The 27265-nt window shown below is 41.1% G+C and overlaps 1 protein-coding gene and 1 long non-coding RNA gene across 4 annotated transcripts in view; one reads left to right on the top strand and one right to left on the bottom strand.

Moving 5' to 3' along the window:
* Positions 1 to 27265, top strand: part of MCF2L2 (MCF.2 cell line derived transforming sequence-like 2) — a 259995-nt gene that overhangs the window by 11772 nt on the left and 220958 nt on the right. For all 3 annotated transcript variants that reach the window (XM_073896615.1, XM_073896620.1, XM_073896623.1), the window contains exon 2: positions 16978 to 17061. In XM_073896615.1, the coding sequence (XP_073752716.1) occupies positions 16978 to 17061 (84 nt within the window). The remainder of the gene's footprint in view (positions 1 to 16977; positions 17062 to 27265) is intronic.
* The window catches only part of LOC141373437 (uncharacterized), a 30108-nt gene continuing 6204 nt past the window's right edge, over positions 3362 to 27265 (bottom strand). The window contains exons 2-3 of the long non-coding RNA XR_012379464.1: positions 4563 to 4633; positions 3362 to 4084 (exon numbers count right to left, since the gene is read on the bottom strand). This is a non-coding gene — a long non-coding RNA (uncharacterized lncRNA). The remainder of the gene's footprint in view (positions 4085 to 4562; positions 4634 to 27265) is intronic.

Consider the following 27265-nt stretch of genomic DNA (forward strand, 5'->3'; position numbering starts at 1 on the left):
GTGCCTGGTGAGGTTAGGCGTCAAGACTCTTGATTTCAGCTCAGGTCATGATCTCAGTGTCGTGAGGTTGAGCTCCATGTGAGCACTGTGCTGCTGGGAGTGGAGCCTGCTTAAGATTCTCTCTCTTCCCTCTCCCTGCTCCCCACCCCTCTCACTCTCACACTCTCTTTCTCTAATAAATAAATAAATTAATAAATTAATTAAGACATCACCAAAAGAGACTAGTCTTTCAAACTTTACTCATCACCCAGCTCCAACAACCATCAACATTTTGCCATAGTGGTCAGTAAAATTTATAAAGGTTTATAAAGGCAGTGCTCTAAAAATAGTATCAAGGAACATGTTGGAAAGCTAGGTATATGGAGTAACCCAGATAAAATAATTTGTTAGTATATTTTAATATATAAAATCTTTCTTAGTATATTTTGGGTTTACTCATGAAAGTAATCTATGCTTTTCATATAAATTGTAAATAGTACAGAACGGCGGGAAGTTAGAAGTCAGAGTCTCCTCGTCCCCTGTGACTTCAGTCCCACTCCCCAGCGGGAACCACGTATCTGTTCAGCATGCTTTCTCTAGGGATTATTCCACATGTGTGTAACTGGATGTGGCAGGCCCCCTTTCCCTGACTCAGAGGGAGGGAGGTGTCCCTGCCCCTCTACAAAAGGGGAAGGTCAGGAAGATGAGATGGTGTGCAGTCCTTGCAGCCCTTGGTGAACTGATGGAGTGTGGTGTCCCTGAGAACTCCACCACTCAAGAGTCCTGTTATTCCGTTTGTCCCCAGGCCAACTCTGGGAGAAAGTCAGTGTCATCTCCTCCGCAGATACACCGGGACATTTGAATGTTGACTTTTTTTTTTTTTTAAAAGAAAGTCTAGTTCATATAAGGAAAAACATATCCCTCCCTTTAATATCACTTTGGTCTTACTTCTGGTGAAAGAACAACCCTGATGCTCTCCTGGTGTGGATAATTCATATCCTTCTGGAGCTTGTAGGTGACTTCTCATTCTCCATTTTGCCCCGATAGGTAGGGGCCAGTGCATGGCTTCAGCTCATTATGCTGCTCAGATACAAAACATGCACAATTTTATTTTAAATAGGTGCAAATCTAGAAGTGCTAAGAAAGCTTTTTTTTTTCTTTCCTTTTCTTCTCTACCTATAATAGTAGTTTCTTGCAGGGAGGCTGGATGAAATGAATGAAAGAAAACATTCATCTTCCATTGCCATTACTACTGAAATAATCAGCTCTTTTCTAAGGAGAGTTACCTAGTGCCCTGTTATTTCAGAATCAGTTGTTCAACATAAAGAAAATATAGTCCTTTATTGGATATTTGATCTTGGTCAAATGGTAAAGGTCAGTACATGGAATATAGGATTTGTAAGGGCTGTACAGTTTGTTCAAGTAATAGAGATTCAAATGTTATAAAGAAAATTTCCAAGATTTTACCGTCTGCCCTCCCTCTCTCTAGAGTTCTGTAAGCTGCAAAAATATAATTATGGTCATTGGTGGGTAGGTGCAGTTACATGTGCACGGCTGTTGTGGATTTACATGGTTAACAAAGATTGCTCTTATGTTCGTGGGTGTTGTGATGCCAGCCAAGCATTCATGCTATTCATGTCTAAATGAATGGGTAAAGAAGTTAATGTTTAGTAGGAAAAAGAACCTCCATATGGGGAATCAGGCACTTTCCATATTGCTGGTGGAAATATAAAGTGACACAACTGTTTTGGAGGGAGATTTGGCTATATATCACAAACTGTTGTTTAAAAATTGCCTTGTTTGCTGCCCTGTATTAGGACTTTCAGACTTGGCGTTTAACTGGAGGTAGCATGTTCACAATACCTGATGGTAGAGAAAAAAAGAGCTTTCATAAGTTTTAACATCTCAAATTATATTAAATTTTTTCCTGTTAACTCTTAGGTATTTTCTTAAAGTACCTTGCATGCAGTTAACACTAATAAAGAATTGGCTCTGGGGATTACTAAACAGAGCAGCCTCTAATCTTAAAAGACTTTCTGGTATAACCAATTTGGGAAAACGTTTGGCAGTTTCTTACAAATTAAATATACACCTTTTCTTTGAGCAATACCATTAGTAGGTATTTATTGAAGAGAAATGCAAACACGTGTCCATACAGAGACCTTTACATGAATGTTCATGGCAACTTTATTCATAACAGCCCATATTGAAAAAGAAACCTGAATGTCTGCCATCAGGAGAATGGACAAACTGTGACGGTTCATATGATGGGATACAACTCAGCAATAAAAATAAATGAACTTCTGATACAACATGGATGAATCTGAAAAGCATTATCCTAAGAGAAAGAAGCTAGACACAAGAGTACATACTGTATGATTACATTATGTGAAGTTTTTTTTAATTTAAATTCAATTAACCAACTTATAGTACATCATTAGTTTCAGATGTAGTGTTCAATAATTTATCAGTTTCGTATAACACCCAGAGCTCATCGCATCACGTGCCCTCCTTAATGCCCATAATCCGGTTACCCTATCCTCCACCCACCTCCCTCCCCTCCAGCAACCCACAGTTTGTTTCCTATAGTTAAGAGTCTCTCATGGTTTTTCTCCCTCTCTGATGACTTCCCCTTCTGTTTTCCCTCCCTTCCCCTACAGTCCTCTGCCCTGTTTCTTATGTTCTGCATATGAGTGAAACTATATGATAATTGTCTTTCTCTGATTGACTTATTTCGCTCAGCATAATACCCTCCAATTCCATCCATGTTGATGTAAATGGTAAGTATTCATCCTTTCTGATGGCTGAGTAATATTCCATTGTATATATGAACATCTTCTTTATCCGTTCATCTGTCAGTGGACATCTTGGCTCTTTCCACAGTTTGGCTATTGTGGACATTGCTGCTGTGAACATTGGGATGCAGGTGCTTCTTCAGATCACTACATTTGTATCTTTGAGGTAAATACCCAGTAGTGCAGTTGCTGGGTCATAGGGTAGCTCTATTTTTAACTTCTTGAGGAACCTCCATACTGTTTTCCAGAGTGGCTGCACCAGCTTGCATTCCCACCAACAGTGTAAGAGCGTTCCCCTTTCTCCACATCCACTCCAACATTTGTTGTTTCCTGTGTTGTATATGAAGTTTTTAAAAAGGCAAAAATAGTCTCTATTGAAAAATCACTTCACGGCACCTGGGTGGCTCAGTCGGTTAAGCGTCAGCCTTCAGCTCCGGTCATGATCCCAGGGGTCCTGAGATCAAGTTCCGCATCGGGCTCCCTGTTCAGTGGGGAGCCTGCTTCTCCCTCTGTCCCTTCCCCTGCTTGTACTCTCTCTCTCTCTCTCTCTAATAAATAAATAAAATCTTTAAAAGAAAAAAACAAAAATCGCTTCAGTGGTTGCCTTGGGGTTAGGAACAAGGGTTGACTGGGAAGGGGCATGAAGTTACTTTCTATAGATGGAAACATTCTATATCTTGGAAGGAGTATGGGTTATGTGGATGTATCCATTTGTCAAAACTCATTAAAATATACACTTCGGATTTGAGTATTTCAATATATGTGAATTTTACCTTCTGCTCAAAAATAAACATTTATTTATTTTTTGTAAAAAAGGGTTTCCAGTTTCTCCTTGACCAGTTGCAAGCCTAACTCAAATTTCAGCTTGAATCATACAAATAAAAATTAGAGGTTTATCTACATTTATTACTTGTTAGGTATTTCATATTGTGCCCTTTTGAATCTTGGAGCATGACATTACGAAACAAGAGCATTAAGCATGAAGAACCAAGATGAAATGCATTATGAAAAGTCAGCCTCTCTCTGAGTATGCCATACTCTGCACATCACAGTTCTGAAAGGTGAGCGCACTTTTCCCCAAACGGTAGTAAGGGTGGGAGGTCTCCGTCAGATGACAGGCAAAGAACATCCTTCATTTTAGAATCATGATATTGTACTTGTACCTGGTCTTTAGAAGTAGTTCAGGAAACACTCTACATTCCTCCAGGACTTGAACATTGACCTTTCGCTGTGCCAACCTATGTTGTCCGCCTAGATGGTGACTTCTGTTGGCTGCAGTGTTAAGTCTCTGGATTTTATTCCTCTGCAGCCTAGAGAGGTTGGAAGAGAGGGAGGGGAGGATTGTGGCCTGGATACATTTTCTTAAGAGCATCCTTTAAAAAATTTATCCCTGTATATTATTTTATTTTAAATATCCACTGGCATGATGTGTGTTTCATGTTGTGATTCCTCTAAAAAAGAAAAAAATTCTGATTCTCATCGACTCTAGGATTTCCCTCTCTGCCCCACACCTTCATCCCCCCGCCGCCCTGTTTCCCTTTGTTTCCAAATGAGAAAGTCCAGTAATTATTGGGCCTGTAATTCTGTGAGCACTCACCAATCCATAAACTCTCAGCAGTGAAATGACCTTGAATGAACTTCAGTGAGATTAGTCAGGAGAAAGGATTAAACACATTTACGTGAGTGCAGTGCTGAGAGGGATGAAGAGAGAGAAAGGTGGCACCATTTCCTGGGATCGAATGACCTCCTGGTGTAAGAAGTGTGGGCAGCAAGACCCCAGATACTTACCTTACACCTTGGGGCGGATCACAGAGGCAGAGATGAGGGCTTACCACCATTTCCTGGGAAGTTGCGCGAGGCTAGAATATATGGCAAAACAAGGTACTGTGAGAGCAATGATGCCCTTCTTTTATGTATGTTTTGTAAATAATGTTTTGTTATTCATCCTCATTCTCAGTGGAATAATGATTTAACTAACAAATTTTATATTAAAAGAATTTACTTGCAATACTGTTTCAAGTTTACTGAGGAGTTTAAAAGGGCTTTTTAAAAAGCATTAATCAGGGGTGCCTGGGTGGCTCAGTGGTTACGTGTCTGCCTTCGGCTCAGGTCATGATCCCAGGGTCCTGGGATCGAGTCCCACATCGAGCTCCCTGCTCCGTGGGAGGCCTGCTTCTCCCTCTCCCACTCCCCTGCTTGTGTTCCTTCTCTTACTGTCTCTCTTTCTGTCAAGTAAATAAAATCTTTTTTTTTTTAAAGATTTTATTTATTTATTTGAGAGAGAGAGAATGAGAGATAGAGAGCATGAGAGGGAAGAGGGTCAGAGGGAGAAGCAGACTCCCCGCTGAGCAGGGAGCCCGATGCGGGACTCGATCCCGGGACTCCAGGATCATGACCTGAGCCGAAGGCAGTCGCTTAACCAACTGAGCCACCCAGGCGCCCTCAAGTAAATAAAATCTTTTAAAAAAACCCATTAATCAGCTATGAACAATATTGTAGATGGTCTTTTATTGAAAAATTCATATTAAAAAGAGATGACCAAATATTCTGAAAAAAATCAGGTTGTAGGATGGAATGTGTAAGTGTGAATCCATTTTAAGAGCATATATGTCTATACATAAATATGTGTGTATTGACCATTGTACACCAATGAGAGAACTATTTCATTTGGGGTGAAGGAGTGATAAGGAATTATATTTTTCTTATTTTTGTGGTATTTTTTATTTTTTAAAATAACCAACATATATTGCTTTTGTAAAATGAAAATAAGAATTCAGATAATGAAACTCATGTTTCTGAAGAAAAATGTTAAGTCTGAAAAAAGTGTTAAATCTGAAATGCTAAGACTTTATTTTTAAACATATGAACTAATAACACACTGGTGGTTTAAAGTGGAAAAAAGAGAAACACTTCCCTTCAGTGGGCTGGGTGAGAAGGAACAGCATTTCTAAGTATGCCTTGCATGTATTTGGAAGCCAGTAGGACACATGCTCTAAGAGCTGAAGCAACTACTTTCTAAGACTCCTTCTTTTATGGATGGGCTTTTTGATATTACCCCATTCCCCCCCCCTTTTTTTTTTGCCTTGAAAATGTTTATAGGGGCGCCTGGGTGGCTCATTCGTTAAGCGTCTGCCTTCAGGCTCGGATCATGATCCTGGGGTCCTGGGATTGAACCCCGTGTTGGGCTCCCTGCTCAACAGGAAGCCTGCTTCTCCCTCTCCCACTCCCCCTGCTTCTGTTCCCTCTCTCGCTGTGTCTCTGTCAAATAAATAAATAAAATCTTGAAAACAAAAAGAAAATGTTTATAATATGTTCATTCCCCTTGGATCACAGATTAGGAAAAGTGATTAAACAACTGTCTTTGTCTCTCTTTATTCCTCTTTACTTATATTTGGAACCTATTGCTTCAATAGAGGGGAATTACTGAATAGAGAAGTGTGCTTGATCATTGTTACAGTATACTTTCTGAATTCATGCTTATAGTATGTATCATATACTTATATAGGATATAATACATATGCTGTCTTATCAAAGGCAAGGGGTACTATATATTTGCTATTTAAGAGAGAACAACTTGTTAATCAGATTTTGCTTTCCATTCTTAAAACACATAGGCGCTCGCCTGTGCATGCACACAAATCCTACAGGGCTTGAATTCAAGTGTAAATTATTGCCCTAATTTTATTAAAGTTGAATCATAAGGGCTTTACAGTTTTGTTACTAGTGAGGAGAGGAAGTAATTTGAAAGATTATGAAGAATTTCTGAATTCTAAACTCACAGCATTACATACACGTTATTGCTTTTCTTCCTTCCCCCACTATAAAAGGTTATAAAATGTTTGCCTACATGCTTTAGCTGTCAATCATTTTATTCTGTCTGTGACTCAAGAGAACAATGAAAATCTGAGTATCTTAACTTAGGTTTTGGGAGTGTCTAAATGTTCTTTCTGATATTACTGCAATCTTACATTCATTCATTGGCTGTGTTTAGTCCATTAATTGTTCTTAGTTTGTGTTTGTTTCATGTGGTTGCTGTAACAGATGATCACGCACTTGATGGCCCAATACAGCAGAAATTTATTTTCTCATAGATCTAGAGGCCAGAAGTCCAAAATCAAGGTGCAGGTCTCTAGAGACTATAGGGGAAATTTACTTTCTCAGCTCTTTCAGGCTCTGGTGGCTCCAGGCCTGTGTTGGCTTCTGACTGCAGCATTCCAGTCTCAGACTCCATCTTCACATGGTCTTCTCCTGTTATCCTTTCTCTTTTTTAAAATTTATTTGGGGGGGGGCGTCAGGGCAGAGAGAGAATCTCCAACAGACTCCCTGCTGAGTGCAGAGCCCTGTGGGGCTCTATCCCACGACCCTGAGATCATGACCTGAGCCGAAATCAAGAGTTGGATGCTCAACCAACTGAGCCACCCAGGTGCCCCTATTTTCCTCTCTTATAAAAATACATATGATTGCATTCTGGGCCCACCCAGATAATTCAAAATAGGCTCTTCCTCTCAAGAGCTTTAACTTAGTCAGTTCTGCAAGGACCCTTTTTTCACATAAGGCAATGTTCACAGGTACTAGGATTAGGACATGGTCTTATCTTTTGGGAGGGTGCACTATCCAGCCTGCTCTTTATATTTTAGGAAGATAAGCCCTTTATCAACTACATGTGCTGTACATTTTCCAATTTGTTGCTAATTTTTTAGTTTGTTCAAGGTATGTTTGCCCTGCCAAAGTGGTTTTTTTTTTTTTTTAAAGATTTTATTTATTTATTTGAGAGAGAGAATGAGAGATAGCATGAAAGGGAAGAGGGTCAGAGAGAGAAGCAGACTCCCCGCTGAGCAGGGAGCCCGACGTGGGACTCGATCCCAGGACTCCAGGATCATGACCCGAGCCGAAGGCAGTCGCTTAACCAACTGAGCCACCCAGGCGCCCCCAAAGTGGTTTTTAAATTAACTTTATCAGTCTTTTCTTACTGGTATTTCTGCCGTATTTTGAAAGGCTGTTCTGATTCCAGTATTATAAAAATATTCTCCTACATTTTCTTCTAGTATTTTTATGGTTTCATTATTTAATCTGGCTGGAGTTTATTGTTTTGGCAAGAAGTGAAAATATGGATATACTTAAACATTTTGACAATAATAAAATAACCTTACATAGCATCTGCCATATACCAGGAATTTTTCTTAAGTTCTCTAGCTATATTATAAACTCAATTCTTACAATGATTAGATCAGGTGATGTATTATAATTTCCCCCATTTTCATATCAAGAAAGTAAGGCACAGGGATGTCAAGCAACTTGCTTGAGATTAGTCTGCTCTAAGTGGCAGAGCCAAGATTTGAACCTAGGCATTGTGGCACCAGAGGTGATGCTCTTAATCACTGTACTTGATGTCTTTTTGTGACCAGAAGATTAACCCAACACTATTTGTTGAATAATCTCCCCTTGGCCCCATGTGAAATGCACTTTTATCATATACTATATGTTCATTTATATTTTGACCTAATTCTAATCTCTGTTTTGTTCCTGAGTCCTTCTGAACTCAAAATAAATTCTATCAGACTTATCTCATAGTGAAAGAGAAAGGTCAACTAAAGGGAGTTTATGAGCAGAATTTCAGCGCAAACCCAACAATGCATGGTGGGTGTTTGTGAGAAATCTATTGCAGTATCCTTGCGATCATAGCTCAAAGGACTGAATGATCAATTTAATTAGCTTTTATTGAATCTCTTATACACAAACTGCCTTCACATGTTATTTTAATTAATTAAGTTGGATAATATAGGTAAAGCAGGTCGCACAATGCCCAGTAGGCAGTAAGTGTTCAATAAATGGTAGTATTAATCCCCACAATGGCCCTCCAAGGAGATAGTAATAATTATTATCCATTCCCGTTTTACAGAGGGAGACCCTGAAGATAGAGGGGCTGGTTAGTGGCAGAGCTCAGATGCAAGTCCAGTTCTTTTCATTCTGTTTCCATACCTGAATGAATGAATGAATCAATCAATCAATCGAGAGAGAGAGAGAGGAAAGAGGGAATGTTTGCCAGTGCTTCCAGGACTTTTTCTTAAACAAAAATAAAATTGTTTATCCATCATATTGCTAAAATGTCTTAAAATCCCACCATTTTGATTCCTTTGTATTAAGATATTTTTTTTTCTCTAGGAGCTTTAGAAAGAAAGTGTAGAAACTTTTGGAAGAATGCTACATTAAATAATTATTACTCATCTCAGGTCTTCTCATCTCCTCATCTTATACCATATTATATTGTTTTGCCCAAGGCACTGCTTGCAGACCATAAACTTGTATTGAATCCAGGGCTAGAGTGGGCCAAGAATGAGAGGGCATAGACATGAAGGGGCCCACCCTGAGCAGTGGGGCAGGCTTGAGGTGGAGGTTTGAGGGCAGGAAGGCAGGTAAGCAGGTTTTTAAGCCAGGGTTGGCTTGTTTCCCAGGGTGCTGACCTCGTAATCAGCACAGAAGGAAACCACCTAGGCCTCCTTTTTAAGAATACTTTGAACACACAGAGATGATTATTTTTACTGAATGATAAGAGAAGCAGACAGTGAACAACCCAAATAAAAACTTTTTTTTTTTTTTTCCCTGAGCTGCATTTTTATAAGCAACAGGAAAGGACCAAGAATAGTGTCAGTCTTCGGAATCAATGTTGTGCTTGCTTCTCTGTTGAATCAGCAGCATCAGGAGAGCTTGTTAGAAATGCCCCTCCCTAGGCCTACTAAATCAGAATCTGCATTTGAAAACCCATGTGATTTATATATCCATTATAATTTGAGAAGCCCTGCTGCGGGCAGGGTATTGATTAAAATGCAGGTGGGGCATTTGAAATTCAGTGCTATAACAGGGAGCCTTATGGGAAGGAGGGATTAAGTAGTTTCACAGATTTTCTCAATTTCCTGCAGGGCCTTGATTGCTTTTTATTCAGAATACCCCAGGCAGCAGAGCTCAGTTTCACCTGTCCTGGAGTTATGAAGGGCTACGGGGGAATGTCATCTCCAACTATTATTGCTAAAGAAACTCATTGCTTAGAAATGTCCACCTCTGCAGGGCCTGTCTCATACAAGGGTACAATGTGAAATGTCAGCAGAAATTAAGGAGCATTAAAAAAATGTATCAGTTCAGGGGCGCCTGGGGGGCTCAGTTGGTTAAGCGACTGCCTTCGGCTCAGGTCATGATCCTGGAGTCCCAGGATCGAGTCCCACATCGGGCTCCCTGCTCGGCAGGGAGTCTGCTTCTCCCTCTGACCCTCCCTCCTCTCACGCTCTCTATCTCTCATTCTCTCTCTCTCAAATAAATAAATAAAATCTTAAAAAAATTAATAAAAAATGTATCAGCTCTGTCTGTAAAGGAAAGAAGGAGAAAATGGATTTGGATAAGTATTAACAGAAATGCTATGCTTAGTAATATCTTACCAGTTCTCAAAGCAGTTCTAAACAGGCATTGCAGAACCTGGGACAAGAGTACAAACGGAGGCCCACATGCCCCAGTTAAATAAAACATGTTTTATCTCCCTACCTACCTTACAAACTTACTCTCATACTCAACTACCAAAATTAAAATATGTATAAAGCTGTGGTTTTTATATGAGTAAAAATCAGAAAATAGCAAAGATGACAAAATTGAATTATTGCATGTGTCTGAGTGTTGTGTAGATGGGCCTGTGAAATTTGGGTGCGTAATAAAGATATCTAATCTGTAAGTCATTAATTAGTGTATAAAATATATTTTTTTTTCTTGCCAGCAAGATTTTCATGTCAGCAAAAGCACTGTTGTTGTAATTGAGATTTTCACATAATTTTCACTGTTGAGAGCAGTGATCTAAAGTCAATGTGATCAGAGTAAAGTATTGTAATTGTGTTCAAGGAATTCACATTTTGAAGGTATGTATTTGCATCATGAATAAGGAGGCAGAAAGAAGGTTGATGCTTGGTAGTACTGGGCCTGAGATTTCATTATATAAGAATCTGCAGCATTCATGCCATGTGAAAGGAAAGATTTGACGTGATAATGAATTTGTCTCTTCTCTTACCTAAGCACTTCCACTGCTCCAGGCCTCCCAGCGCTCAGAAGCAGTGTCTGTACCTGGTATCAGCAGTGGCACAGCCCACGAACCAGCGGAGCATTGGATGCGGTCGTCTTTTTTTTTGAGGATATAGACCAAGAGATGTGGCGAAGTACTTCCCTGGGGCTCCAGTGGTGTTAAGAGAGTAGATGTATAGGGCTGCAGTATGCCCTGTCAGCCCTGAACACTGGGTCACGAGTGACAGAGCCGCCCGTGTGGTCTTTAACATATATATTTATGGGAGGGAGGGCTGTGATATGTGGAGCTCTCAAAAGTGTGGGGCCTGGACCAAGGGTCGCAAGGAAACTTTTGGGGCAATGGAAGCGTTCCATATCTTGATCTGTCTGATGGTTACATGAGTGTATATATTTATCAGAATTCACCAAACTGTACACTTAAGATCTGTGCATTGTACCGCATGTAAATTATACTTCAATAAAGTCCTATTAACATGAGAAATAAAGGCTACCAGAGCATACTTTACTCTTTGTAAGCTAAAGGGGGTACCACAATATGATTCCATTACTCTAACACAACGATTTCAAGTATTCTTTTCTCATATGTCTGCACACATATGCAAAAATAACACCACATGCTTTCTTCTTTCTTTTTTAACTTGTCTACAATCCCACCTCACATATGGTTTTTATGTCCTTGATATGATATCTTAAATCTTTGTCTATGGAGATGGTCTTCATAATTATATAATGATTGCTTTCATTTTTCTACTCTTTCTTTAAAAAAAGATTTTATTTATTTGAGAGAGAGAGAGAGAGAGAGAGCACAGAGGGAGAGGGAGAAGCCGACTCCCTGCTGAGCAGAGAGCCCAATGCGGACTCCATTCCAGGACCCTGAGATCATGACCTGAGCCAAAGGCGGATGCTTAACCGACTAGCCACCCAGGCGCCCCTCATTTTTTCACTCTTATGAATAATATTCCAGTCTACCTTTTTATGTATAAGGTTTTTATTTTACTATTTTGTTGGCATAAATTTCCAGATATAGGATGAATGGGCAAAGGATTATGAAGATTTTAATGACTGTGTATTGAAGCTCTGTATTGTAATGGTTAAGATGTTGGGCTTTAGAGTCCAGAATGAGATGGATTCAAATTCTGGCTCTGTTCAACCTTGGATGAGCTACTGCAAATCTAGATCAATATTGCCCTTTTATCTTGAGGATTAAATGAGATGCTACATATAAAGGGCTTGGTATGTAACTACACAATAATCACTGGATAAAATATTGTGAAACTACTTTCTAAAGGGGCTCTACCAGCTTCACTCCCCAAGGTTACGTATATGTCGTGGTTTTCCAACAAAATCCCAGCATTGGATGTTAGAATCTCAGTTGTTTTATGGATGAATGAGATATTCTATTGCTGTTTTAACTGCATTATCTGACTAATAGGAAGTTGGTAATTTTTCAGTGTTCTAGCTTTTAAAATTCTAAATTTCTCCTTTAAAAAAATTCTTCCACTTGCTTTTCTATTGCCTTTTATTCATTATTAATTTACAGACAAGACTTCAATGCTGTCTTATGGTTCAGGTCAGGCATTGCTATATATAGCACAGGACCCAGTACAAGAAGGAAAAATGGGTTTGTGTTATTTCTGACCTGGCCAGTAAAAAAGAGAAGTGAAACAGGATGTCTCCATGAGGTGGCTTTTTGTAACAGCCCGGCAACTGATTTCTCTGAGCTTCCAGTCTGTATGTGTTTTCCTGGCAGTCAAGTCTGGTCTAGTTGAGAGAGTGAGAGGGCGGGATGGGCCAGAGGAGGTTCATTTTAGTGCAAGGGTGCATTCCTTTACTATTATCCAACTCATTAAATGAGTTAATCTGTGAGGTGCGTCATCAGGGCTGGCTCACAGCTGCTGCTTGTTAGTGTTACTAACAGAGGCTGGGACAGGGGATCCTGGGCCCATTCCTAGTCCAGCGAGGCGGCAGACTCTTCTATTTTTCCTGTTCACCAGATTCCCTTGGTAATGTAGAAATGTGGCAGGGTCTGCCTTCCCTTGTCGGTCCAGACCAAACTTTGTTTCCCTAAATTACTTACTTACCTACAAATTTGGTTTCTTTTTTTTCTTCAGACCATACTTGAATCTTTTAAATCCCAATGTGACTGAAATTTCAGCCAGAGTGGAAGTCAAGGGTTTTGCTGCCCCAGTTGCAACAGGCAGACAGCAAAAGCTGTTATGAGCAGTTCCCTGCTCTCTGCTGTGAGGACAGTTGCAGTCAGTGGGAAAGGTCCTGCCCCAGAGCCTGCACTGCTCTCTGACTGGGTGGTGGACAATGCAGGGGTGTGGCTTGCTGCCTTCCCAAGCTGAGTTTCCATGGGATGTGCAAGGCTGTTTATTCCATCCCCGAGGAGGCTGTGTTGTCCCCCTTGATGCCTTTTGCATCTCTGGAACTCTGGGTCCGGGATAGCATACAATCACTCACTGTATACTTACGAGGGATAGAAATGGGACAAGTTTTCCCCTGACCTATTTGTAACTTTGCCCAGGATACAGATTGTGTTGAAATTGAATTATCACTTCCCCTAGCCTTATGTGGGTTGAAAGAGACAAGTTCCCTAATCCATGCACATCAAAAGTAGCAAGCAGCGAGCAGGAAGCGTCCACACAGAACCAAGGGGCCAGGCAGAGCGCAGTAGGCATTACCACTTTGGTGGGTCGTCACTGGTCATGCCCAACTGTTTCTGGAGAAGGAAAAGCCATTTTGCAACACAGGACACGTGAGGCTCAGAGTGTCCTTGCTCTGGTATCTAGCTAAGAGTTGGCAGAAATGGCCCTTCCCATGCAGGGCTGTCTGGGTTCTTTGCCATTGCTCAGAAGGGGGCTCCTTTAGACAAAAGAGCTCCTGCCCTCCCTTCCCTACCCCATCTAGACAGGAGTGGATAGCAAGGCTTACCAGCAGTAGGGCTGGTCTTTGTGTGTCTTTTGGTCAGAGTATGAATGTGGCCTGTTTGGGGCTGAACCGAGTGTGCCCCTCTTCCAACAGGTCCTCAGATGTCAGGCATCACTAAAAGCTCGGTGTGTCTGAGGTTACCTCCATGCTCTGGGTCAGCACTGAGTCTAAGAAAACCGCATGATCTGTTGTGGCTGGCCAGGTGGGGTCATGAGGTTCCTTTGCTGGGACATCTTCAAGGACAACCCTTTCACTCCCTGGTAGGGGGCCAAGCTTTCTCAGCAAAGGCAAACCAGCTCATTTCTATTCTTGAAAAACAAATTATACATCTTAGTCCTGTTCATTTGGTAACCCCAAGTGGGAAAGATCTCTGTTGGAAGGCTGGGCAAACCTCCACACATTCCCATGATGAGAGACACTAGTTACCCTCTCAGGGGTGGTAGAGGACAGTGCTGCTGAAGACCAAGGGTCTGGGAACTCCTGTCATGGAAGGCCAAGGTTTGTCCTTAGAGTCATGTGATCCCAGGCTGACTCTGACTCCATGCTTAAATTATATGACCACAGGCAAGGTCAGAATCTCTCTGGGTCTCCATTTCTTCACTTAAAAAATGAGATGGGTTGGGGGATGTGTGGCTTAACTCACTTCTGTTGTCCATTTTCAGATCTTACCTATTTAAAATGTCTAAAGCACACCTCAAATATTGAGGTCCAATAACAATAAATTGCATCTTATGATCTTGGTTTTTCTTTGTGGTCATTATCTCTTAAATATGCTCCCTCAGGTATGAAAATACAGTGATCCAGCTCTACTTTTGAGTGTACCATTTTCTCAGACTACCGGGAGATTATATTCTCAGAAACTCTTCAATTATATAACTCCTGTTCCTGCTTAAATTCTCTATGTTGGTTTCCATTTATAATTTATATTTTATTATGAAAAATTTGAAACATATGCAAAAGAATTATATAATGCAATCCCATGGACCCAACAACCAACTTTAATAATTATCCATATTTGTCAATCTGATTTCATCCCCTCCTCCCCCTGCCCCATACATTTTTGGCAAGAGGGAGGGAGCACTTGAGTATTTTTTTTTTAAGATCTTATTTATTTATTTATTCATGAGAGACAGAGAGAGAGAGGCAGAGGGAGAAGCAGGCTCCCAAGGAGCAGGGAGCCTGTTGCGGGACTTGATCCCAGGGCCCCGGGATCATGACCTGAGCCGAAGGCAGACGCTTAACCATCTGAGCCACCCAGGTGCCCGCACTTGAGTATTTTTAAGCAGATCTCAGACTTAATATCATTTTACTGTTTAAATACTTTAGTTTGTGTATAAAACCAAGAAGACTCTTCCCTTTTGCCAAATATAACTACAGCGTCATTATTGTACCCACTACAATTAACAGTGAAACGGGGGTTTAGTGAATTTTTAGTGAATTCAGGGTGGAAAGAGAAAGGAAGAATGAAGGAATGAGCTCTGGCCTGGGTTTACCTGCTTTCCTCCAGAGAAAGTGGTAGAATTCATTGAGAAGGCTCTTAGTATGTATATATTTATGTATGTATGTATGTATGTATGTATGTATTTTTTTATTCATGAGAGACAGAGAGAGAGAGAGGCAGAGGGAGAAGCAGGCTCTCTGTGGAGCAGGTAGCCCGATGCAGGGTAGGGAGCCTGATGTGGGACTGGATCCCAGAACCTTGGGATCATGACCTGAGCTGAAGGCAGACTCTTACCTAACTGAACCACCCAGGTACCTAAGAAGGGTCTTAGCATTTAAACTGGCACTTGCCCCAGCCCTTACAAGACTTTCAGGGAGTGCCTTGGTGGCTCAGTCCGTTAAACGTCCCACTCTTGGTTTTGGCTCAGGTCATGGTCTCAGGGTCCTGAGATTGAGCCCCGGTCAGCTCTGCACTCAGTGAGAGTCTGCTTGAGATTTTCCCCCTCCCTTTCCCTCTGTTCCTTCCCCTGCTCATGTACAAGCACTTTCTCTCAAATAAATAAATAAATAAGTAAATAAGTAAGTAAATAAATAAAATCTTAAAAAGAAAAAACTTTCAGCAAACAAATATGGGAAAGGCCTTTCCAGATGAAGGGCTATAACTAGTATTTACCGAGCATCTACTGTGTACATCCCCATATATATCATCTCCTTTAACTTTCACGCTAAAGCTGAGAAGGTTCTGGGAGGAGCTTCCAAAATATAACCTTCCTATTGGTCAACGTTACAATATCATACCATTACCCTGACTCCAGGCTAAATCAATGGCAGGTTCCTATTTAGCATCAATGTACAAGACTATTTGACTCTGCCTTAATCTTATCTGATGTTTAACTGCTCTAGAAATAATAACCAGCTCATTTTTTTAGATTCTCTGGGTTATAATTAAATGAGGATAATACTATCTTAGGCAGTGAGAGTGTGAAAATGCTTTCCTATTTCCAACCCAGCTAAGGATTTCCATTCAGTCTTCTCCCCTCTCTAATCCTGTTCCCCCAAATGGATAGAATGCAAATCATAGGGCTTACAAATCACTCTTAGGATTAGAAGACATTGGTAGGTTTGTGCTTGAAAGATTTGAATTTTTGCATTGGAAGCCTGTAACTTTTTGTTCAGTATGGAGTATCTTTAATTAGCAAAATAGAGAAGTGTCTCCTTAAACATGCTTGGCAGTGGGAAGAGGCCCTTGAAGTATTCTGGAAGGAGACGAAAGGTAATTAAGGAGGGAGGCAAAAAGGAAGGAATGAGGGAGGGAAGGAAACAAAAAGCCAAGAACATTCATAAATGTCAGATAGATTTTATGACCCAGCTTGGGATGAACTCTGGTGACCTAGATTGTTTGTGTGTAAGACCTAAAGGAGTAGGCAGGTCCCTGAGTACCTGCCTTGGTAATGAGACCATCCCAGCAGCTATATTGTGAAGCTGCTGAAGCTTAAGCTTCAGGGCCCCTTCCTTGTGTTGACCCTCCTAAAGCCTTGGGAGAGGCTCTAGGAATGTGTTCCTGTGCTCCTGGGTATAAGCTTCACACCACACAAAACCCAGATCCATTCCTGCATCTCAGGAATAGAGTTCTCAAGAGAATAATGTGCCTATAACCATATGTAGATAAGTCCCAGATTTCCCTAGTAGTGAAACTTCCCTTCCCCCCCCCCACTTCCTTTTAAATTCTCTTTGTGATTTACACAAATTTAACCTAATTTGTATTTCATTTGTGCAGATGAAATTATGCAGCAGGAAATCAGGCCCTTGGTGGCAGTGGACATAATTGAACAACTTCACAGACAGTTTGCCATTCTCTCAGGTAAGGGGGAAATTAATTTGTATTTTAGATTTTGTTGCGGGGGATCTTGTTGGGAAGGGCCCTGCCTCTTGAACCTGGATGAACAGTGTACCCAAGTCTTAGACATCCCTTCAGCTTCTCCCAGAGTTCCAATGAATAGCTGGAGGAGGGTCAGATCTCATAGATGTCATTCCTATTGCTGTTGGGTGCAATTTGATCTTCCTTAAGGGAGTACATTTCTTTGAGGTTGTAAAGAACAGAGCTAAAAAGATTTTGAGGAAGGGAAAGGAAATAACTACTGATATCAGCTGCCACCATGATGTTCTTCCTACATTCTTGTTGGAGGTTTTTCCTAAGATCTAACCTTAAGAGAGTTTGGTTTTAAGGGTTCATGAGCATTGGTGAGGTTATTTGTTCTCTTCAAGATTTGTCTTTTATTCTTAGCTCTTATGGACCTAATTTTAATGCATTGATTTCCATTGAGCATTTGGGAATAAAGAGAGGCTACTGTTCATAAAAGTCTAGAAATTTTCTGAGCCTATGCACAACCCTGAGAAATTGTCATTACCAGAATACTCTTCTTTCTTATTCACTTAGCGAATGTTGACATAACTTTGATTACTGAAACTGGAGATACGTACCAAACCCTAAATTACAGTTAGACCTGTCTTAGAAGCATGGTGTGAAATTGTCCTTAGCACACATCACAGAGGAATAAGGTGGCAAGTTACTCTCCTCATCTTTTACACCTGAAAAAAGCAACAAAGCTACCTTAGTTCCATCACAGAGAATATGAAGTTGGTATGAATTTAACCCTACAACATGGGATATTAAAAGAGACACATTTCTGGGAGGCGGAGCAAGATGGCGGAGGAGTAGGAGACCTGGATTTCGTCTGGTCTCAGGAATTCAGCTGGAGAGGGATCAAACCATTCTGAACACCTATGAACTCAACAGGAGATCAAAGAAAAGAATAGGAACAAGTCTCTGAACAGAAAAGCGACCACTTTCTGGAAGGTAGGATGTGCGGAAAAGTGAATCCAAGGCGCTATTTGGGAGGATAGACGGCGGGGGAGGGGGGCCTCCGTCAGCCGCTTCTGGCAAGTGATAGAGTCGTGGAGCACAAAATTGGAACTTTTAAGAAGTCGGCACCGCTGAGGGACGTCACTCCAGTGGCTAAGCGGCAGGTGGAACCCTCGCGGGACAGTGTGGTCTCAGGACCCTCGGGGTCACAGAAAGACCTGGATGACCTAGCAGAGCTCCCAGGTATTGGGGCGAGGAAGCCGGCTGCAGAGACGGCTGCAGAGATGGAGTCGAGGCATGGGCTCTCAACTCGGGGTTGCCATAAACTGTGATCCACGGCCCAGTTGGGCCACTGCTCCTCTAGCAGGGACCCAACAAGCGGCAGATCCGGGGAGACTCCCCTTCCTCCACTGGGGGGGAGCGGCGCGGGAGCGCACCTCAGGGATCTGCTGGGTTTGGAGACTCCACACGGGGTCGTGTGCCAGAGAGGAATGCTCAGTCACAGGCCAGGTGAGCATGGAGTGCGGCCAGAGACGGGGAGATGGGAGTGACTGACTGCTTTTCTCTGGGGGCATACTGAGGAGTGGGGCCCCGAGTTCTCAGGTCCTCCGGGGCGGAGATTGGGAGGCCGCCATTTTTTTTTTTCCCTGCCATTTTCATTCTCATCCTCCAAAGCTATAGGGAAACTGCAGGGACCAAAAGCTCCGGAGACAAACCCGAGCAGATTACTTAGCCCAGACTGACAAGGGCGGGGCAATTCCACCTCCCGCAAAGACTTTTGGGAACCACGGCAACAGGCCCCTCCCCCAGAAGATCAGCAAGAACAGCCAGACAAGACCAAGTTTACCGATCAATGATAATGGCAGAACTCCAGAGCTAGGGGAATACTGCACGTAGAATTGATGGCTTTTTTACTATGATTCTTTAGTCTTTCAAAGTTAATTTTTTTAACTGTTTTTTTTGAAATTTTTCTTTTTCCCTTTTTCAACCAACATCTTATCAATCCCTTTTTTAAAAAACATTTTTATTTTTCATTTTGAGAGTCATATTCTATCCCTTCGTAGTAGTTACCCTTATTTTTGGCATATATATATAAGTTGTTCTCTCTTTAAAATTTTGAGATACAGTTTCTTCTAACAGATCAAAATATACCCTGAATCTCTAGTGTATGGCTTTGTTCTAGTCTCCTGCCTGACCACATTCTCTCCCATTTTTTCTTTTTTTTCTTTTATAAATTGTCTTCTTTCTTTTTTCAAACAACTTATTTTATCAATTCCTTTTATAAAATTTTTTATAATTTTCATCTTTACAGTCATATTCCATCCCTTCATCATATCAACCCTTATTTTTGTACATATGTAAGTTTTTCTTTCTTTAAAATTTTGGGAGGCACTTTTCTTCTAACAGACAAAAATACACCCAAAATCTAGTGTGTGGCACTGATCTATGCACCAGCGTGATCATATTTGATCATATTCTGTTTTTTTTTTTTTTGTTCTGTTTTTATCTTTTTCTTTTTCTTCTTTTTTCTTTCTTTCCCTTTCTTTTCCCTGTTTCAGGTCTTTTCTGATTTGTTTAGAGTATATTTTCTGGGGATGTTGTTACCCTGTTAGCATTTTGTTCTCTCATTCATCTAGTCTCCTCTGGACAAAATGACAAGATGGAAAAAATCACCTCAACAAAAAGAACAATAGGTAGTACTGACTGCCAGGGACCTACTCAATATGGACATTAGTTTGATGTCGGACCTAGAGTTCAGAATGATGATTTTAAAGATACTAGCTGGGCTTGAAAAAAGCATGGAAGTTACTAGAGAAACCCTTTTTGGAGAAATAAAAGAACTAAAATCTAACCAAGTCGAAATCAAAAAGCCTATTAATGAGGTACAATAAAAAATGGGGGCGCTACCTGCTAGGATAAATGAGACAGAAGAGAGAATCAGTGATATAGAAGACCAAATGATGGAAAATTAAGAAGCTGAAAAAAAGGAGATAAAAAACTACTGGATCACGAGGGCAGAATTCGAGAGATAAGCGATACCATAAGATGAAACAACATTAGAATAATTGGGATCCCAGAAGAAGAAGAAAGAGAGAGAGGGGCAGAAGGTATATTGGAGCAAATTATAGCAGAGAACTTCCCTAATGTGGGGAAGGAAACAGGCATCAAAATCCAGGAGGCACAGAGAACCCCTCTCAAAATCAATAATAATAGGTCAACACCCCAACATCTAATAGTAAAACTTATGAGTCTCAGAGACAAAGAGAGAATCCTGAAAGCAGCTCAGGACAAGAGATATGTAAACTACAATGGTAGAAACATTAGATTGGCAACAGACCTATCCACAGAGACCTGGCAGGCCGGAAAGGACAGGCATGATATATTCAGAGCACTAAATGAGAAAAATATGCAGCCAAGAATATTATATACAGTGAAGCTGTCATTGAAAATAGAAGGAGAGATAAAAAGCTTCCAGGACAAACAAAAACTAAAGGAATTGGCAAACATGAAACCAGCCCTACAAGAAATATTGAAAGGGGTCCTCTAAGCAAAGAGAGAGCCTAAAAGCAACATAGACCAGAAAGGAACACAGACAATATACAGTAACAGTCACCTTATAGGCAATACAATGGCACTAAATTTATATCTTTCAATAGTTACCCTGAATGTAAATGGGCTAAATGCCCCAATCAAAAGCACAGGCTATCAGATTGAATAAAAAAACAAGACCCATCGATATGTTGTCTGCAAGAGACTCATTTTAGACCCAAAGACACCCCCAGATTGAAAGTGAAGGGATGGAAAACCATTTACCATGCTAATGGACACCAAAAGAAAGCTGGGGTGGCAATCCTTATATCAGACAAATTAGATTTTAAACCAAAGACTGTAATAAGAGATGAGGAGGGACACTATATCCTGCTTAAAGGGTCTATCCAACAAGAAGATCTAACAATTGTAAATATCTATGCCCCTAACGTGGGAGCAGCCAATTATATAAGGCAATTATAACAAAAGGAAGGAAACACATCAACAGCAATACAATAATAGTGGGGGACTTTAACACCCCCTGACTGAAATGGACAGATCATCTAAGCAAAAGATCAACAAGGAAATAAAGACTTTAAATGACACACTGGACCAGATGGACTTCACAGACATATTCAGAACATTCCATCCCAAAGCAACAGAATACACATTCTTCTCTAGGGCCCATGGAACATTCTCCAGAATAGATCACATCCTAGGTCACAAATCAGGTCTCAACCGGTACCCAAAGATTGGAATTATTCCCTGCATATTTTCAGACCACAATGCTTTGAAACTAGAACTCAATCACAAGAGGAAAGTCGGAAAGAACTCAAATACATGGAGGCTAAAGAGCATCCTACTAAAGAATGAATGGGTCAACCAGGAAATTAAAGAAGAATTTAAAAAATTCATGGAAACCAATGAAAATGAAAACACAACTGTTCAAAATCTTTGGGATACAGCAAAGGCAGTCCTGAGAGGAAAGTATATAGCAATACAAGCCTTTCTCAAGAAACAAGAAAGGTCTCAAATATACAACCTAACCCTACACCTAAAGGAGCTAGAGAAAAAACAGCAAATAAAGCCTAAACCCAGCAGGAGAAGAGAAATCATAAAGATCAGAGCAGAAATCAATGAACTAGAAACCAAAAGAAGAGTAGAACAGATCAACGAAACTAGGAGCTGGTTCTTTGAAAGAATTAACAAGATTGATAAACCCCTGGCCAGACTTATCAAAAAGAAAAGAGAAATGACCCAAATCAACAAACTCATGAATGAAAGAGGAGAGATCACAACCAACACCAAAGAAATACAAACAATTATAAGAACATTTTATGAGCAACTAAATGCCAGCCAATTAGATAACCTGGAAGAAATGGATGCATTCCTAGAGATGTATCAACTACCAAAACTGAACCAGGAAGAAAAAGAAAACCTGAACAGGCGTTTAATCACTAAGGAAATTGAAGCAGTCATCAAAAATCTCCCAACAAACAAAAGCCCAGGGCCAGATGGCTTCCCAGGGGAATTCTACCAAACATTTGAAGAAGAATGAATACCTATTCTCCTGAAACTGTTCCAAAAAATACAAATGGAAGGAAAACTTCCAAACTTGTTTTATTACCTTGATCCCCAAACCAGACAAAGACCCCATCACAAAGGAGAATTACAGAACAATATCCTTGATGAACATGGATGCAAAAATTCTCACCAAAATACTAGCCAATAGGATCCAACAGTACATTAAAAGGATTATTCACCATGACCAAGCGGGATTTATCCCTGGGCTGCAAGGTTGGTTCAACATCTGCAAATCAATCAACGTGATACAATACATTAACAAAAGAAAGAGCAAGAATCATATGATCCTCTCAATAGATGCAGAAAAAGCATTTGACAAAGTACAGCATCCTTTCTTGATCAAAACTCTTCAGAGTGTAGGGATAGAGGGTACATACCTCAATATCATAAAAGCCATGTATGAGAAACCTATAGTGAATATCATTCTCAATGGGGTAAAACTGAGAGCGTTCCCCCTAAGGTCAGGAACACGGCAGAGATGTCCACTATCACCACTGCTATTCAACATAGTATTAGAAGTCCTAGCCACAGCAATCAGATAACAAAAAGAAATCAAAGGCATCCGAATCGGCAAAGAGGAAGTCAAACTCTCACTCTTTGCAGATGATATGATACTTTATGTGGAGAACCCAAAAGACTCCACCGCAAAACTGCTAGAACTCATACAGGAATTCATAAAGTGGCAGGATATAAAATCAATGCACAGAAATCCATGGCATTCCTATACACCAACAACAAGACAGAAGAGAGACAAATCAAGAAGTCGATCCCATTTACAATTGCACCCAAAACCATAAGATACCTAGGAATAAATCTAACCAAAGAGGCAAAGGATCTGTACTCAGAAAACTATAAAATACTCATGAAAGAAATTGAGGAAGACACAAAGAAATGGAAAAATGTTCCATGCTCCTGGATTGGAAGAACAAACATTGTGAAGATGTCAATCCTACCTAGAGCAATCTACACATTCAATGCAATCCCCATCAAAATACCGTCCACTTTTTTCAAAGAAATGGAACAAATAATCCTAAAATTTGTATGGAACCAGAAAAGACCCCGAATAGCCAGAGGAATGTTGAAAAAGAAAAGCAAAGCTGGCAGCATCACAATTCCGGACTTCCAGCTCTATTACAAAGCTGTCATCATCACGACAGAATGGTACTGGCACAGAAACAGACACATAGATCAATGGAACAGAATAGAGAGCCCAGAAATGGACCCTCAACTCTATGGTCAACTCATCTTTGACAAAGCAGGAAAGAATGTCCAGAGGAAAAAAGACCGTCTCTTCAACAAATGGTGTTGGGAAAATTGGATAGCCACATGCAGAAGAATGAAACTGGACCATTTCCTTACACCACACACCAAAATAGACTCCAAATGGTTGAAAGACTTAAATGTGAGACAGGAGTCCATCAAAATCCTAAAGGAGAACACAGGCAGCAACCTCTTGGGCCTCAGCCACAGCAACTTCTTCCTAGAAACATCGCCAAAGGCAAGGGAAGCCAGGGCAAAAATGAACTATTGGGACTTCATCAAGATAAAAAGCTTTTGCATAGCAAAAGAAACAGTCAACAAAACCGAAAGACATCCAACAGAATGGGAGAAGATATTTGCAAATGACATATCAGATGAAGGTCTAGTATCCAAAATGTATAAAGAACTTTTAAACTCAACACCCAAAGAACAAATGATCCAATCAAGAAATGGGCAGAAGACATGAACAGACATTTTTCCAAAGAAGACATCCAAATGGCCAACAGACACATGAAAAAGTGCTCAACATCGCTCGGCATCAGGGAAATCCAAATCAAAACCTCAATGAGATACCACCTCACACCCGTCAGAATGGCTAAAATTAACAAGTCAGGAAACGACAGATGTTGGCGGGGATGCGGAGAAAGGGGAACCCTCCTACACTGTTGGTGGGAATGCAAGCTGGTGCAGCCACTCTGGAAAACAGTATGGAGGTTCCTCAAAAAGTTGAAAATAGAGCTACCCTATGATCCAGCAATTGCACTACTGGGTATTTACCACAAAGATACAAATGTAGGGATCTGAAGGGGTACGTGCACCCCGATGTTTATAGCAGCAATGTACACAATAGCCAAAATGTGGAAAGAGCCAAGATGTCCATCGACAGATGAATGGATAAAGAAGAAATGGTATATATACACAATGGAATATTATGTAGCCATCAAAAGGAATGAGATCTTGCCATTTACAACGATGTGGATGGACCTGGAAGTTGTTATGCTGAGCCACATAAGTCAATCAGAGAATGATATGTATCATATGACCTCACTGATACGAGGAATTCTTAATCTCAGGAAACAAACTGAGGGTTGCTGGAGTTGCGGGGGGTGGGAGGGATGGGGTGACTGGGTGATAGACAGTGGGGAGGGTATGTGCTATGATGAGTCCTGTGAATTGTGCAAGACTGTTGAATCACAGATCTGTACCTCTGAAACAAATAATGCAATATATGTTAAGAAAAAAAAGGAAGAAGATAGCAGGTGGGGAAGAATGAAGGGGGGGGAAATTGGAGGGGGAGACGAACCATTAGAGATGATGGACTCTGAAAAACAAACTGAGGGTTCTAGATGGGAGGGGGGTGGGAAGATGGGTTGGCCTGGTGATGGGTACTAAGGAGGGCACGTTCTGCATGTAGCAATGGGTGTTATGCACAAACAATGAAACATGGAACCCTACATCAAAAACTAATGATGTGATGTATGGTGATTAACTTAACAATAAAAATTTTTTAAAAAAGACACATTTCTTTCTCTAAATCATATTTAATCTGCTCCCAAGACCTTATCTTCCTGAGTTTGAAGGAAATACAATCTCTGTTATTGGAATACCTCTCCCCATAGCAGAGTTGTATCCTAGGTGGGGACATCTTATACAATCCAGACATTCTGGGGAATTCTCTGGTCTTTCTTCCACATTGGTCACTGCTCATATAGTCACTGAAGGCTCTATAAGTACAAAGTCCTCATTTTTTAAAATTTCTACCTGTATTGTTTGGAACAGAAACTGTAACAATAGGAGCTCAGTTCAAAGTTATCCGAATCCTCCTGGTTTGTCCTGTGAGGACTGCTCCTCACATCCCCGGCCTAGGCACCACAGTCTTGGCCCTGGGGTACCTAACCAGCTTCCTGAAGGTGCAGTCTCACAGCTTCTCACAGGGAGACTGGGATTCTGCAAAACAAGAGACAGGATGGGGACTGCCCTTTGTGTTTCCCAACTGCTGCCGGGGCCTTATACCACAGAAGGCTGCAAGGCTCATGTGCATCAGGGTCTGGAATGGGTGATGGGTGAGGTGGAGTGGATTTCTGTACCCTTACACCAAAACTTGAATGCCCCAGCACAGGATTCTGGCATATATAACGGCTCATCTGGGGAAGGAGTCCAGTGACTGATTAATTTATGCATTAAGTGATCCAAAGTTACCTCTTTTGAGTATTACCGAGGTGCTTGTCTCTATTCTTATTTCTCAGAGGCAATAAATAAATGGGTATCAGACAGCCCTAGATATGGATTTAGGTTCTGCTGTTGGCCAGCTGCATCTCCTTGGGCAACTTAGTTCTCTAAGCCTCACTTTCCTCATTTGGGTAATGAATGGGTGGGATCATCATAATTTTAAGGATCAAAGACATAGTATATGAAAAATGCTTAGCATTGCAACTACCAACTAAATGACTTTTTTTTCTGATTATTTTAATCTCATAAAAATGCTTATTTTAGGATTATAGTACAAAAAATAGTTTTTGGCATGATATAGTTTGTATAAGGAATCAAAGCCAAGCCATGCTCACAGTTGAAATTATGTATAATGCCACAACTAAGTCAGTAATAGAATTGTCCCTCTTTAATGGAGAACATAGACTATAGAAACACACACTAGACCAAAGAGGACACCTCTGCGTTAGGAAAGTCACTTTGACCGTGGCAGAGACAATCTTTCGTTTTTGAGCTTCTCTTGTCATCCTGTGGCCTCAAGTTTGCCCTTCTTAGGAGAGAGAAGCATGGATTAGCTGTGGTAGCGTTTGCAACCCTGTAAGTCTCGAAGAATATCAGCAGCCCTGGGGTTCTCTGAGTCAGCACTTTCTTGGAATTACTAGGCCTGCTTTTCGTTCTTACCTAAAGTGCCAGCAAATGTCAGTAAGGAGGGTGTTGTGGGTGCCTGTGTCTCTGTGGTTGTAAAACAGAAATCTCTGGACTTAGGTTTTCCCATCACTGTGGCAACCCAACTATGGCCTCTGGTCTGGGTCACGGCAGTTTTCCATTTCCTGATTCAGGAGAACAGGGTGAGAATATTCCAGCTGCAGACTTTTCTACAGATTTCACTGAGCTCTGGGAAGGGCCAGAGGTCCCGTCAAGAATTCTGGGAAGGACAGGAGGGGGCCTTTTTCTCAGTGAGGCTCCAGTTGCCTGGCCTGTTGTACTCCAAGTGTGCTCCCATGGCTGGCAGGAGAGATGGCCCATGGTTGGGCCAGATGGCTGGAGGCCTCTGGATGGTCAAGTCTGTGAGCAGGGACCACTGGCAGGAACTGGGTTGTGACCAGGGCTGGGCCTCTGGTAGCTCTGACCTTGAAAGACAACACATGTTCCCAGTGAACTTGGGTATATCTAAATTTACGGCTTAGCTAGGGAACAAGAGAATATAAGCAGGTTAGTGTGGTGGAAACACCCTAGGCTTTGGACTCAAGACAACTCTGGGTTCACATCCCAACACAGTTAGTATGTCGCTGTGAACCTCAGGTTTCTCGTTGGTAAGGTGGGTTGTTTTAAGGAAAGTGCCTTGCATAGTATCTGACTATAAGAGAACTTAGCCCATTAGGACTTGTTTGTTTGTTTTCTAAGCCACAAAACAAGAGGTCCAAAAGTAGAAATTCCTTGTGTCAGATCAGTCACTCAATGACATTAAGGGAGCATCTTTGCGATTCTCTCGATGTTTCTCTTGTTTTTAAAGTCTTAATGTCAGTATGGTTGCGGCAGCTCCAGATATCAAGTCTGTGTCCAAAGCAGGAAGAAGGTGAATGAGCAATGCTGGTTTCTTTTATTCTTTTTGCCAGGAGAG

This window comes from Callorhinus ursinus, unplaced genomic scaffold (genome assembly GCF_003265705.2).
Source record: "Callorhinus ursinus isolate GAN/ISIS: 27379988/994484 unplaced genomic scaffold, GSC_fseal_2.0 scaffold1, whole genome shotgun sequence".
In the NCBI taxonomy this organism is placed as follows: Eukaryota; Metazoa; Chordata; class Mammalia; order Carnivora; family Otariidae; genus Callorhinus; species Callorhinus ursinus.